Source organism: Panthera pardus, unplaced genomic scaffold (assembly GCF_024362965.1).
Source record: "Panthera pardus isolate Hobbes unplaced genomic scaffold, ASM2436296v1 HiC_scaffold_8, whole genome shotgun sequence".
Lineage (NCBI taxonomy): Eukaryota > Metazoa > Chordata > Mammalia > Carnivora > Felidae > Panthera > Panthera pardus.
Genome location: NW_026527013.1, coordinates 25998189 through 26012871, shown reverse-complemented (window position 1 = coordinate 26012871; position 14683 = coordinate 25998189). Strand labels below are relative to the sequence as shown.

General features: G+C 36.9%; 1 protein-coding gene across 31 annotated transcripts in view; it reads right to left on the bottom strand.

Annotated features, from left to right (window-relative positions):
- Nucleotides 1-408: 408 nt before the first annotated feature.
- SLMAP (sarcolemma associated protein) overlaps nucleotides 409-14683 on the bottom strand; it is a 148728-nt gene continuing 134453 nt past the window's right edge. For 16 of the 31 annotated variants that reach the window (XM_019469957.2, XM_019469969.2, XM_019469963.2 and 13 more), the window contains 5 exons: nucleotides 14218-14538; nucleotides 13669-13786; nucleotides 10057-10228; nucleotides 5849-5983; nucleotides 409-2321 (listed from right to left, as the gene is read on the bottom strand). In XM_019469957.2, the coding sequence (XP_019325502.1) occupies nucleotides 2229-2321; nucleotides 5849-5983; nucleotides 10057-10228; nucleotides 13669-13786; nucleotides 14218-14538 (839 nt within the window). In that variant the 3' untranslated portion in view covers nucleotides 409-2228. Of the gene's footprint in view, nucleotides 2322-3731; nucleotides 3822-5848; nucleotides 5984-10056; nucleotides 10229-13668; nucleotides 13787-14217; nucleotides 14539-14683 lie in introns of all 31 variants that reach the window. The other 15 variants (XM_019469959.2, XM_053898064.1, XM_053898070.1 and 12 more) reach the window with 1 other exon arrangement.

Genomic DNA, 14683 nt, shown 5'->3' with positions numbered 1-14683 from the left:
GTGAACAATCCTATTCTTTATTTAACCTGGAAGTGAACTGAACGAAACTGGAGGTATTGCTTATGAATAGGCTCATTCATATTCTTAAGAAAAACTGGCAGTAACTACAAAAACCCATTAATTCAATTTGAATAAAGTAAATATTGATACTAGACTTTACATTTAAAGAGACTTGTCTGGCAAGTGAGTCACGTTTTAACAATAACCATAGTAAAAGGGGAAAAATTAGAGCAGCAAGTTAAATAAAAGGCTAATAAAACTTGAAGGCAACAGCTCAGTGTTTTCTTTTAACCCCTGAAGAACACCAAATATATATTACGGTGCATAAAGAGTCATTTCAAGAAACGACTATTAACAATCTAACAGTAGAGTCAACACTAAGAATTTCAATGATATCCAACTCAAAAATGCATAGGGAGAGTAAAGTTATTTTATTAAATCATGCACATCACGTGTGTTAGTGCAAATAGTTTAATCTGTACTCCAGAAATTCTATTGTACTTTATATCTTTACAAAATAGATTTAAAACAATTATTTACTTTAAAAAATGTAATTCTGAAGTTAAGCATTTCAGAACAATATTTGCAATAACCTATATACAAGAGGTACTGGGTACCACTGGCATATTAGCATTCTGTGGTGGAGTGGCTTCCTGCAACAGAAAATGATGAAATGAACTATATGACAGCATTTTCTACAAGTCATTGGTGACTAATTCCTCCATAAATCTAGTGATACTCCCAACAGCAAATCCCAAATAGCTTAAAATATAACCTTTAAAGTATAAACAACGACTGCCAAACATCACAAGGCAAATTATATCCTAAACTTCTATTTCAACACTTGGCTAGGCCTGTGGATGGCCACAGAACATTCGAGCCAATTCACTGACATTCCCTCCCAGTTGCGCTGACTGAAAAATTTAACTAGGTGATACTTTAGGATATTCTATGACCTAAATAAATTTTATTGACATAACTGTGGTGCCGCACAAAACCATAGCTAAACTTTCACTTCTGTGTTTTAAATTTATAACATCAAGCAGTGTTTTTAGGTGCTTCACTGTGCATGGAACACTACTAATCTTGGGAATAATGCTTCTCGTAAACAGAATGTCCCAATTAACAACAGTAAAAAGAAAATAACCATTTGCATACCCGACCAGGAAATCTGTTGGTAGGTAACAACAGCTCACCGTGAACATGAATTAGCTTTGAAATATCATAACCAAATTAAGTCAGTAAAAGCTTATCTAAAGAGATATTAATTCTTTCTTCAATTAAACATGCTTGGAGGAAGAGATGATAGAAAAAAAAATCATGCTTCCTAAAATGCTGTATATGAGAAAGTAACTTGGCTTTTAAAGAAAATATCTCTTTAAATACATGAGGTTTAATAAATTGCATTCCAATTGACTCAACAGTTTGGTTTACTGCACTGAAATTGTAGAATTACTGTTTTTGCTCCCAGAAATACTTCAGTTTGCTCAAGAAAATACACACTCTCATGGAAAGTTTTTCAAAGTTGATGTCCTCCACATCGTCAAGTCACATTAAGGCTGAACAAGCGTGCACATATTCCCCAAATTATCACTAGAACAGAATATTTTCCAAGTGTATTTCTTCTTAAAAAAAAAAAAAAAAAGAAAGAAAAAGAAAGAAAGAAAGAAAATCCACGCAAATAGTTGTCTCTAAGTCTTGTTCCCAATAGCTCAGTGGTTTTATAACAAGTAAAAATGGCGTAAATATGTAAAAAATATATATATATGTGTATATATTTCAAACTGATAGGCACTGAGCACACAGGGCCTCTCTTCCCATGTATGTGTTGGTTGTTTGGTTTGGGTAGTTATCGAATCAGAAAAATGAATTATCTGGCCATTAGAATTCAGAGTAAAATACCCATAAATTTAATGTTATAAATAATTTGGTGTACCAAGAAGCCTACTTTAGGCCACCATAATATTCAGAATCTCAACATACTAATTTAAAAATTACATGAAAAATTGCAAGCAAATTATTGCTTACAGTAGAATAAAGTCACAATTTTATATCCTCTTTATAGATAGATACATTTTATATAAGTTAAAGCAATGACCCTACAGCTGTATTCTTGCACTTCTGCTGTCTTAAGAGGTAAAAAGGAAGAAAATGGTTCTGTTTGTCCCCAGCATGAGTGTGATGCCAGCTTCTAAAGGGAGGACGGTGTACGGACTCAAGAAACGCTCTCATGGAGAAGCTCTGGCCAGACCTGGCACGTACAGCACGATGGCTGTCACCGCAACCAGGGCAGCCAACATGGGCATCCAGGGCCAGGGTTTCTGTGTGGAAAGAAACCGAGAGTCAATATCACATTCTTCCCTCTCTTTTCATACCTACTAACCCCTTGGTTCCAGAGAGTCCTGAATACTTAACAGAATATTAGAAAAACCTTATCTTTGCATAAGAATAAATTTTAAAAAGAGAAGAAAACAGGTGAGGGAGTCAGGTGTGAGGAGAACCATTATAGCAGGAACGCTTTTAGAGGACCATTATGTGGAAGCCACGTATAGCTCAGGAAAGTCTTGAGCAGTTTTCAATTTTGTTACAGTTGAAACCTAACAGTGACCCCTAAGAAACCCTGTGGGCTCAGCCTGCTTTATTTACTCCAGTGTCCAAATATTGCAACTAACTGATGTACACAGATGCCTGGAATATATGTCTGCTTAAAATGTTTATTTCTTCTTCTTCGCTTTTTAATGTTTATTTCTTGATTAAAACCAGATTTCTATGTGGGGATAGTTTTACAGAAGGAGCTGGTGGGTAAGGTGATAGAAAGAAAATGGTCTAAGCTTTGATCCTCTAATTTGAAACCACAGAAGACAAGATCAGATGGGGTTCAAGATGGGGAAGAGCTATTAGGACACTGTCTCTTTGATACTTTTGGTAAAAACCATGTCCAGTGCAGTAATGTCACATGATTATCTCATATGATCTACTAACACGCATGCCTGTTGCAGGCAAGCATGGGCGGGCTGTTCCCTGTTAGCTTTTGGAGGGCTTTATAAGATCACTGTGCTCTGGTTGATAGCTCTATTTTCCACTCATGTTCTAAGAGTCTCACTGAGAAAGTTGGCTTTTAAAGAAATATTCTGATGTTGCAGATCAGGGCTCAGAAAGATACGGGGAGGTTTATCCTCGCATAAGTAAATGCACACTGGGGTTGAGATCATGAGCCACTGGTCCATTATGCTAATCTCATCCTTTTTCATCTTCATAGCCACAGTATAAATACAGGCAAAGGGTTGAAATGAAGAAATTCTACACTACAGAAAAGAAGAGGGAAAGGAGGAGGGGGAAGAAAGCTGGCTGAAAACTTCAAAGAGGCAAACGCTTCATTTCTCATTCAAATCTGATTAAACGTAATTGGGAAGGGGGGTGCTAATATTGCAACAATTCATAGTGTATTCCGGTTTGCTAGAGACAAAGACTCGGTTAAAGGCAGCACATTAACAACTGGTTAGGTTGGAATTAATTCATGGTTAGCATCACTACAAAGGAAACAAGACAAAATGTTATGTGATTAGTTGATTGTTCAGTTCATTTGTATGACACAATACATGGCATACTAAATGAAGGGTTTGCTTCAGGTAACAAAATACCTGTGTGATTCTGCCATGCACTATATTACAAATATGGCACAAACAGGTGACGGGGACAAACAGACAAGGACTCAACAGTAGTGCTTGTACCTTTCTCTACCACAATGGACCGAAACACCAAAACAGGAAAGCCAGGAATAGGCCGATGAATACGGCTGGGACGGGTTGTAATATGGAAGGCTAAAGAAGGGAAGGGATATTAAAATCATTTTATGCTATAAAAAAAAAAAAAATCAGATAAGATGATTTAGACCCCGGGAGGTGGGAAGGAGGGTAGGAAGACTGAGGTAACAGAAGTAATAGCACTCAGGTTTTGAACTGATTTCAAACATTTTAAAGACATCTAATACAATCCAGAATGACGGACTGCGGTATGTAACCACCAGTTTAAAGGGACATCTGGGAGCAATGGGCACTGTGGGTGCCCCTAACACGCTAATGAAATGTAGCATGTTAAGACAGAGCCACGGCGACACTTCAGCGACCAACGCTCTGCTTGACAGTACATTCTTTTTGTTCCGTATTTGGAATCCATTATTTGACAATGTAGTCCCTTGGAAGTGGCTAAAGTTTATTTTATCCCTCCATCAAAACCTTTTTTTAAAACCAAAACTCGCTTGCCTGAGATGGTATTGCTTTCAAGCTTAAAAATAAATGCCCTGTGATGTATCCTTCCTAAACTGAGCAAGAGATCTGACACAATGTGTGATAAACATTTGATATATAAAGACAGGCAGTTGAGTCTCAAGGCTTTCAGTTATGTTACCAGAATAGAATTAATTTTTAAAATTGGATGGAGTTACTGCAATGAGTTTTATTGCAGAGAAAACTTTATTATCATAAGTCTAATATGATAAAAAAAAGGAAATTCACCTTTTAGGCAAATTATTGATACAACTATAAATAATAAAAGCCAGGTTACTTTTGAAAAGGTTCTAAACAGTACAGGGGTATCCATTCTGATTATGCTAGATGTCTTCGTAGGTTAATTTAGTAGAAGGTGGACTGAAATTCCAAATTCAGAAAGATATGATTTAACACAAAAGAGAGAAATAACCAAACCATTATGATCTGATTTCAGAAGAGGTCTGTAATCTACATTTTCAAAATAAATGCAATCAATTTTGCTTAGCATAAAGCCTCCATTCCCAATTTATCAACTTCTCAAAGGCTTCCGCCTAAGCAACAAGACTTTATATTCTAAAAAACTAATAGCAAAGGACAGTTGGACACAACTCATGAACATTTTGTGTGCAACTGCATAATTGAATGGCCATGCAACATCACTCTTTTGTACTTGTGCGGCAAAATTAAGCAGAGTGTTTTCCTCTGTAGGAAGGGTGTGGCTTACACCAGTGCAGTGTCCAAGCCATGACAGGGATTTGAAATAAGTCAGAGCACAACCAACTACACTGAACAGCCACCAGTTAGGTCCCACAAAGGCAATGATCACCGAAACATATAATAACACAACATATATTTAGTATAACATCTTTTTAAAGACTATCTGCCTTTCTAGTAAATGAAAAACAAATTAATATTAAACTCAATTTATGTGAAAACGTTCCAATTTCTCTCTCTCTCTCCCTCCCTCTCTCTCTCACACACACACACACACAGACACACACACACACACACACACACACACACACACACACGGCTTTACAGAAACTCACCAAATATTCCCTAATATTTATAGGAGGTCAAAAAGACGCCAAGCTTTTTGGGAATATGCCTTAGTGAGAACATTATTAGTGTAAAATGAAAACCATAATTAGGTCTCCATTTTTTGGTACAGCCAAGTGCTGAGGAGTTGACATGTACTACTCTTTCTTAGGTGGGTCCCTGGTGGTACAGTGCTTCATTTCCCAGCAGGGGAAATGAAGTGCCAGATGATGGCTTGGTGACAGAACTTCAGATTCATCTGGGGAAAATCTGACAGTTCTTAGGTAGATTATTTTCTTGCAAATAAGGCTCTTCCTCCAGGCATTCCTCAGGCTTTCGTAGGGATACAGGTTAAAGGGGCAAATTTTTACTCAACAATTTGAGAGTACAATGATTCCATCATGGAATTTCATAACGAAAAGCTTAGTTTACATACTACAGGCCTCAGTTTCTCAAATCAGTAATAAAGTCCTCTGAAAACTCTATCTCAGGGCTTTCACCTGCCTCTCAGTCAAAGCTAAGCCAAGTTTGCAAAGACTTACATTATTTCCTTTCTCTCGGAGCAGCTTCAGGTTGTCTTTACATTGTTTGAGCTCATCTGTGATTGATTGTTTTTCCTGCTCAGTCATTTCAAACTTCAACTTCAGTTCTGAGAGTACAGTCTGTGTCTTTTCATACTAAAGGCAAAGAAAAAAGAGTGTGCAGACTCAACTTAAAATGGGTAGGAAGTTATGGTTCTCTTCAGGCTTAATACCAGACCCTGTTTAGCCACCTGCAACACCAAAGTCAAGCCTTTTTGTTTTAAGGAGGATAAGAATCATTTGCACTAATAATAGGAAGTCTTTCATGTTAACTTTATTCTATGTAAGAACTTTCTGGCCCTGGAGTTTAAAAAAAAAAAAAAAAAAGAGAGAGAGAGAGAGAAATCACCATTGTGTCATCTGTTTCTAATATAAAGGGTCACTCTTTCCATTAAGTGAATTAGAGGAGAAAAGTAAAGTAATTTTCAAACTGAGCCAAAAGAAAGGCAAGTGAAGAAAAACTCCAAAGGCTAATTAAATGGTGAGATTAGGAAGTCTGAGTTTATATCCTGGTAACCAATGTCAGCCAAGCTATTTTAGTCTTGAAGTAAAAAGTATTAACTCCCATCAGGCTTTCTTTTACCCAAGCATCACTGGGTATTAAAGTGTTCTGGATAATGAATTTCTAGGCAAATAAAGTAAAGAAATAGATCTAAAGTACTGACCACTATGACTGAGGCATTTCTATCTTTCTACCTAAAACTTATAAGCATCAATAAAAAATTTTTAAGAAGCTGTTCCTGATAAATACTTTTCTATAGTGAAACATGCCACTTCCTGCTCTGAAAACCAGTTCACTGAATATAACTTAATGTTCAGACAGACTTGTGTATCCTATGAACACTGGTGAGGTCAATGCAAGACACAGCATAGTTTGCCCCTACTTTAAATGGCCCAGGAGGCCAGAATTCTAGATTGGTTCTACTTCTAGATACTGCATCTTACATGAAAGCTGGGCTCCCAGTCACAGAACAAAAACCGTTCTGCTGCTGGTTATGCCTTTGTCTCAGCCTCCATTGCCCCACTCTCCCATCTCTGAAGGTTTTAGAAGGAAGACAGACAGACATGGCTGAGTAGAATATAAATATACCATGGGTCCAGCATACCAGAAAGGTTTCTCCTTTTTCCTCCTATATCCCAGAAATTTCTCAATAAAAGACACCTTTACGTGGTGCTTCTGAATAATGCAAATACTTTGGAGTGATTAATTAGGAGCTCGTCATTATGCACTCCAAAGATAAATATGAAGCAGGATGCAAATGTATAAAAACATTAGTCAGAAGAGGTGAGAGCAGGGGGATTAGGGTCAGCAGAGAGATCACCAGTAAATGGGAATAAAGATATGGGTGTAGAGAGGGAGGCAAAATGTGAAGGGAACTCCCTGTTACCTAACAACATTCCCAGAAAAGGCCAGGTAGTATGCCAGACAATGAACCAAGGAGTAAGATTCATGGACTTTATGACAACTTTTTTTGTGGGGTCTGTGGACTTCCTTCCAGAAGGCGGAAGGCTGCTGGCAGGCTGCCAAAGCAAATTTAGCATACCTAGACTAGTCTTTTAGAACATAATCAGTTCTCAATGACCTGATTCTTAACAGTGATTTTGCTGACCTAAATTTTCCCTTACGTTCCTTTTCCACTATTCTTACATCCAGCTTGCCCTTTACACCAAAGCACTTAATCATTTCTCCATTCCAGGGGGTGTGAAGCAGAGTGACAGGAAGGCAGCCAGTCAGGGAGTGCCTGCTGTTTACCTTCAGCCTGTGCAAGGGCTCAGGCCCTTGCTCCACAGCCAGGTGGTGAAGCCAAACAACTTTCCTGAGGCAGTCTTTGCACGACTGACTTGTATACTCAACATTTTATGAATTCTTAAGTTATAGACACCCCTACTAAATTCAAGTATAAAGATGCTTTTAATCAAATATAAAGATAATATACCATTATTTCCTCTTAATACTGAAGATTCAAATTTCCTTTCTTATGTACTTTCTTTTTGGTTAAATGTTCAAATAAAAGTTGCCATGTATATAAAACTTAATTGTTGGAACAAAGGTCACCTTCTGCAGCCTTAGTTTCACACCTGGCTTGGATATCATTTTTGCTCCATCTTGCTTTCTAACTCGAAGGTAAGAAACGAGCTCAGTTCTGAGTAAGAGGGAAATACCACACAATATTACCAACAACACCTTTGGTTCTTCTTCATAAAAATAATCATATCTGGCTTGCTTAGCTTGTAATAGTTTAGCCTGTTACAGTGCTGAAGATACATGATACTGTGCACATTAAGCATGATTCTATGAGAGAAAGGAGAACAAAGGGGAAATGTTGAAAGAGAATATATGTGCATTAGTAAAAAGTAGTAATTCATTTGCAGTGGATTACACAGATAAAAGAATCTCATTAAAGAACATTTTAGTTACAGACTAGTGTCCAATAGTTGACGACAGGACAAACAGAAAGAGAAGCAATTTTACATTACAAAGGAGTGTGATGACTACACATCATTTCACAATGGAAAACACTGAACAAGAAAATAGAAAAGAAACATATTGACAAGTTCAGACATATTTTTAAATGCGCTGCATTTAATGCAATCCAGAGCTGTCAACAATTTAGATGCTGTGACAACATGCCACTGCCATTTGAGGAAGCAGTTAAAGCATTTCTCACTGATTGCTCAGTGACCAAAAACAGGCAAACAAATAATGCAACACAACGGCCAGTGCATTCATAGTAACATACAACAGAGTCATCTTGCAACCACAGCATTCTTCCCAGATTTTGAAAGGACTATGGCATATGGACTGGAAGGGCACAAAGTGCTTACAGTATTAAATACTAGGATATTTACTTTGGCACAAAATTTGTGTTCCAACTAAATGAGATTTCTCCCAAAACGCATACCCTTAGCAAGAAGATAAAAACGACATGTTACAAAATCAATATGGCCACATGTAAATAAAAAATGTTACAGTTTTTTTTCTTTAAGAACAAACATGAAGACAGAAGAACAATAATCATGTCCACGTTCAGGATACTACAAGGAAAGGGAAATGCAAAGAAAAACTGGATTAAACAGATCTTCTAAAAACAATTTTGGGAAAATTTGTTGTTAAAGACAAAGAGTTGTCTTCAACTTCCTTCTCTGTATAATGAATCTTTCACTTAAGAGAGTCTACAGCTGGGGCGCCTGGGTGGCTCACTCAGTTAACTGTCTGACTTTGGCTCAGGTCATGATCTCAAGGCTCGTGAGTTCAAGCCCCGCATCGGGCTCTGTGCTGACAGCTCTGAGCCTGGATCCTGTTTCAGATTCTGTGTCTTCCTCTCTCTCTGCCCCTCCCTACCTCGTGCATGCACTCTCTGTCTCTCTCAAAAATAAATAAACATTGAAGAGAGAGAGAGAGAGAGAGAGAGAGAGAGAGAGAGAGAGTCAGTCTATAACTGGGGTGGGCCCTGACCAGTAGGTCAAGATGCACCAGCCTTCTCTGTCCCCTGGGCTGGCCAGGACTCAATGCAGGGAGGATAAGGTAGCAAGACTGAATGTAGCTCTCATTGCCTCATTGTCAACTTCAAGGTTTTGCTCAGAAAGAGGCTGGGTGAGGTCTCTACTCCAAAATCAAGTCAAGGTTTTAGGCCAAATGATATGAAAAGTGAGCATGCATATTTGGGAAGAAGGGGAAAAAGGGGTGGAGGTGAGGGCGAAGAAAGTAAAAGGTCACAGGATCTGTGTTTGGCTGGCTGGCTATGAGGTGAATTTTAAGTAACTTTCAGGCCAGTTTCACTGAGGGGTTTAGACAGCATTATGGTAAGGCCCCACTTTGTTTTCCAAAAGTATTCCAAATTAAATATGATATTGTCTTTGAAAGATAAACAATGAATTGAGGAATCTGGTACAAAGGGCTTCTCATATAAGTCAACTAACTGGTAGAGAGAAAATTTTAATGTAATTTTGTATATTTGTATTTTTGAGACCAAAGTCTACTAATGAATTCTCTATATATGGACCATGATACACAGCTAGAAATCACCAGGCAGAGATGCTCCAATTATCAACTTTGTGACAGGTAATGGGACTTCTGCTTCCCTTTATTTCTAACTAGCATGAATATCTGATTTGCTTTTGGCTTTAAGTCCAACCATAATTGGGCTCATAATGTCTTTTCGCTTTACCTCTTTCTGTACATCCTTTGCTTGGTTTTCAGCCTTACTGAGAAGAGTTTTTAAACCAGCTGAATCCCGAAGATGCTGTTCTTTCAAAGATCCCACTTGATTCTCAAGCTCTTTCCTAGTCATCTGAAGGATGCTGAGATCACTGGTAAGCTCTAAACTCTGCTTCTGAGAACTGCAACATAAATATTAACAGTTATTCAATTCATGTAGAAACTAGACATAGCAGGAAGTCCAATTTCTTATACATTTCACTAGGAGGGATGGAGTAAATTTTAGAGGAGGAAAAAGTACATAAAAAATAATAAGATACATTCAATAAATAAAAAGCATTATACACTAAAAAATTGCATGTTTAAAGCTGTGTTCTATTTTCAGATTATCAAATATACACAGAGGCTGAAATCTTGAAAGTAGAAGTAGGAGGTGACTAACTGCATGTTTTGTTACATCACATTATATTAATTGTATTATGAAAAGATACAGTGTGGGGCTTCCCCAGGAAAATAGCACACTTTTCAACTATTTATTTACTTAAGTACTGGACAAATAGAAACTTAAAGCTTAGGAGCCACTGTCAATTCAAGTAAAGAAAAAAGACACACCAAATTGGGGAGAAAGCATGAAACAAAGAACCAGGAGGCTGGGTTCTAGACCCTAGCTCTGCCACTATTAAGTTGTAAGATGTTGAGCAAGTCACTTAATTGGTGCAGTTTACTTCTCTGAGCAAGCATTTCCTGAGCTCTTAGATCTGTGCCAGGCACCATGTTACACAGACACAAATAACACAAGGAGAGTCTCAGTGCCCTCCATCGTCAAATAAGAAGATTGAACTCAATAATTTTGGAGGCTGTTTTCCAGCTTAAATTCTATAATTACTTTTATAACTTGATGTAAAAAAATCCAATTTACACACTACAAAAACAGCTTGATAGGCATGAACAGAAATTCTTTGTTCAATTCCTTGTGCATCACAAAAAACAAAAGACCTAAATAGTGTAGCTGTTTGAAAGAATGTGGCTCCCATTTACAACAGAAATAGCTAAAGAAGAATAAAGTTTTCAAAATGACAGTTTTATGCTTCTCAGAATGGATCATAAGATTCAGGCTCATTATTATTAACCAAGGCACTATGGAGCGTAAATCCCATTCTGATTGTATGCCAGGCCAATTCTTAGGGGCGAGTGTGACGTCAGTCCAATATAGCTAGGAACTAAATGACATAGAAGACTCTGTAAAGAAAGTCTAACTTCTAAATGCTCCTTAAATGCTGAGGTGGCTTACCAAATAAATTGAGAGGGCCACTAAACCAGAAAAGCTTAAGAAACAGAATTAATTTGTCTTAAATAGTTTGTGACTTTAGGCAGACAACCTTGACTAATGATATAATATATTCCACCCTTCTGGGACCTAATATTTTTATAAGATGTATGTTTCTAACTCATAAGGAGTTTGTTGCTTTTCGATGCTTCAACAAAATTTGAAGTAATTTAAAAAACAGCACTTAAAAATCTGCCAGATTCTGATTAATTACATCTTAAGAATGAGGGATCAAGTTTAAATCTTTAAAATATCAATAATCCCAAAGCAGGAATAATTTCAGATAATCAATATTAGTAATCAAAGATCAGTATTTCTTCTCTTTTCTTTTCTTTTTTTTTTGAGTAGTCTTCACTCCTAATGTAGAACCCAACATCAGGGGCAGGACCTGAATTGAGATCAAGAGTTGGATGCTTAACCAACTGAGCCACCCAGGAGCCCCAAAGATCAGTATTTCTTGCTTATGATAGAATACCAAACTAAATGGATTCACTAAGATTCCAAATATAAAGAATTTGAACGTGTCTGCCTCCCTTACAATCACTTTATACCAAACAACTTGCCCAAATGTGCTGTTAACACAAACATCAGTTGGTACATACATAAACATTCACATGTGTATAGTTGTGTCTGGGCCTTTATTTTGTCCTGTTCAGATTTTGGAACTGTTTTTACAAAATTTTAGATGTTACAAACATATTTACTCTTTGTTATTAATTATCTCTGAACATTTAAAAAGTATAACACATAAATGTGTATTGCATAGATGTACAAAAGACTGGAAAGATAGGACACTGAAAGAGAAAGAAGTTTTATAGTATTGATAACACATGGTATTGTAAGAAGCCATCTTACAGAATAAATCTACACATCTTGTTCCTTCAATCGTTCTTGATTTTTCAAAATGTATAATCTACTGCAATTGCTACTCTTTATGAGCAGATGAGGCTTACCATTTTCTGATATATCTAGTCCTTTCTTTATTGTTTTCCCTTAAAGTTTATTTTTATGGGAACTTACCTTGATCACTAAGTTTTTGCTAACCTTGATGCTCTTGAGGATATAAACACAAGGTTAACAGGAGAGCAAGGACTCCCATTTATGGTGTATTGTGGGGAGGGAGATGGATTAATTAAGAGTAACTTCAATAATAAACATGTACAGGGGCATCTGGGTGGCTCAGCCGGTTAAGCGTCCAACTTCAGCTCAAATCATGATCTCATGGTTCGTGGGTTCAAGCCCTGCATTGGGCTCTGTGCTGACAGCTGGGAGCCTGGATCCTGCTTCAGATTCTGTGTCTCCCTCTCTCTTGCCCCTCCCCCACTTGCACTCTATGTCTGTCTCTCTCTCAAAAAATAAACATTAAAATTTTTTTAATGTAGTAAACATGTACTACTTTCGCATTCTGAATTAGAACATAAAATTGTTTAAATAAAAATATGGAATGGATCAAATTTTTAACAGATTGATTTTAATTTTTTTTAAATGTTTATTCATTTATGAGAGCCAGAGCACAAGTGGTGGAGGGGTAGAGAGAGAGGGAGATACAGAATCCTAAGCAGGCTCTAGGCTCTGAGTTGTCTACACAGAGCCTGACACAGGGCTCGAACCCACGAACCGTGAGATCATGACCTGAGCGGAAGTCAGACGCTTAACTGACTGAGCCATCTAGGAGCCCCAGGAAGAAATTAACTTTAAACTATACATCAAATGTTGGTGGGGAAGCAGGAGTCCACTAAATTTGCTGGAATAAATTTATTGCCTTCGTTGGTTTGTTTGTAAAGTACTGGATATTAGAAAGACATAATTGATCTTATATATTATTAGTCTTTATATAACTAACTGTGAAATTCAAAAGCTGAATTTGTATCTTTCAATCTTACAAATTCTTTATTATAGTAATCTTCTGATCACCCTTACTAACAGAAGGGATCATTGGTATGAAAGAAAAACAACTTGTATTTGAAATTTTTATCACTTAGTTTACAGGACAAATTCAATCACTGATTATAGATCTTTGCTGTTTGCTTGTTCAGGGCTTTGTATGGGGAGTTGTATTCCATGAATATATATTCCTTGAGTACACCAAAAGGAAAGGACATGTAGGATGAAGGTAGAAGTAAAAATAAAACACTGCTGAAGTATTCAGTTAGTGTGCATAACTTGTCAAATAGCCAAAAAGAGTCTGGCTGAACATTGCTCCCAAAAGGTATTTAAGTATAAAATTTAAATTTAATTTAGATGAAAATTTAAGATAAAGAAATATTTTGAAGCTAAAAAAGAGTTCTTGCGTACTTGTGCAATTCTTTTTCTTGTCGCTGCAGTTCTGATGATAACAAAACATTTTCCTTTTTTAGAGAATGGCATTCGGTTTCCAATACATTCCATTCCTTTCTCAACTTCTCTAGTTCACCTAAAATAGTCCCAAAACGTATTCATTAATATAGGAACATAATTTCCATAATAATTCAGAGGATAAGGGAAATATTTCAGAGAAAAACATACCTTTCCCCCCACCAAATACATGGCTATTTTTTGATTCCTGTTTATTTTGCATCTATACCTCAGGTAAGTCCCATCACCTTGAACTTCAGTAATATTTTCTTCCCATTCACTTTTATATGGCAAATAATTCTAATAGTATTTAAATAAAATATTGTAAAAAATGTCAATTTATTGTAGAACTTGCAGACCTGAAGAATTTTTATAGCCCCAATATAAAAACATCGCTTTATAGTTTTTAGTCCAAGTTGTTGGACTAAAGAGAAAATGGTCCAAATGGTTATTTTGTGCAAATTATCATTGTCAAGAATTAAGAGTTTTATGTAAAATACGTGTACTCACTTTGTAGCCTTGTTGCTTCCTCTCTCTGCTGGTCCTCACACTGCTGACATCGAAGCTGAAAACTATTTTGTAGACTTGTGATTTCTTTCTCATATTCAGACGCTGCTTTCCGCCACCGCTCAAGCTCAGCTCGCACCTTCTTAAGCTCTTCTTGTAATGAGGCAATGTCAGTGTCCCGCTCACAGGCAGCCTTTTCTGCTGCTTGATGAAGGAGTAAAATTTCATCCCGGGCACTAAGCAGTTCATCTCGAGTGCTTGTGATTTCACTGTCCTTCTCCTCCCGGAGATTCTCAATATTGATGTGTAACCTCTGTAGTTGGGCTACAAAAGGATATTTATCTGTCATTTTCTATGTCCAAAGCAATTACAAATAAATGAACTGCCCAAATGAGACTGTAGTTATCACAAACTATACAAGCAATCCATGTTTAATGCAGAAATGTCAAAATACAGAAATACAGAGAGT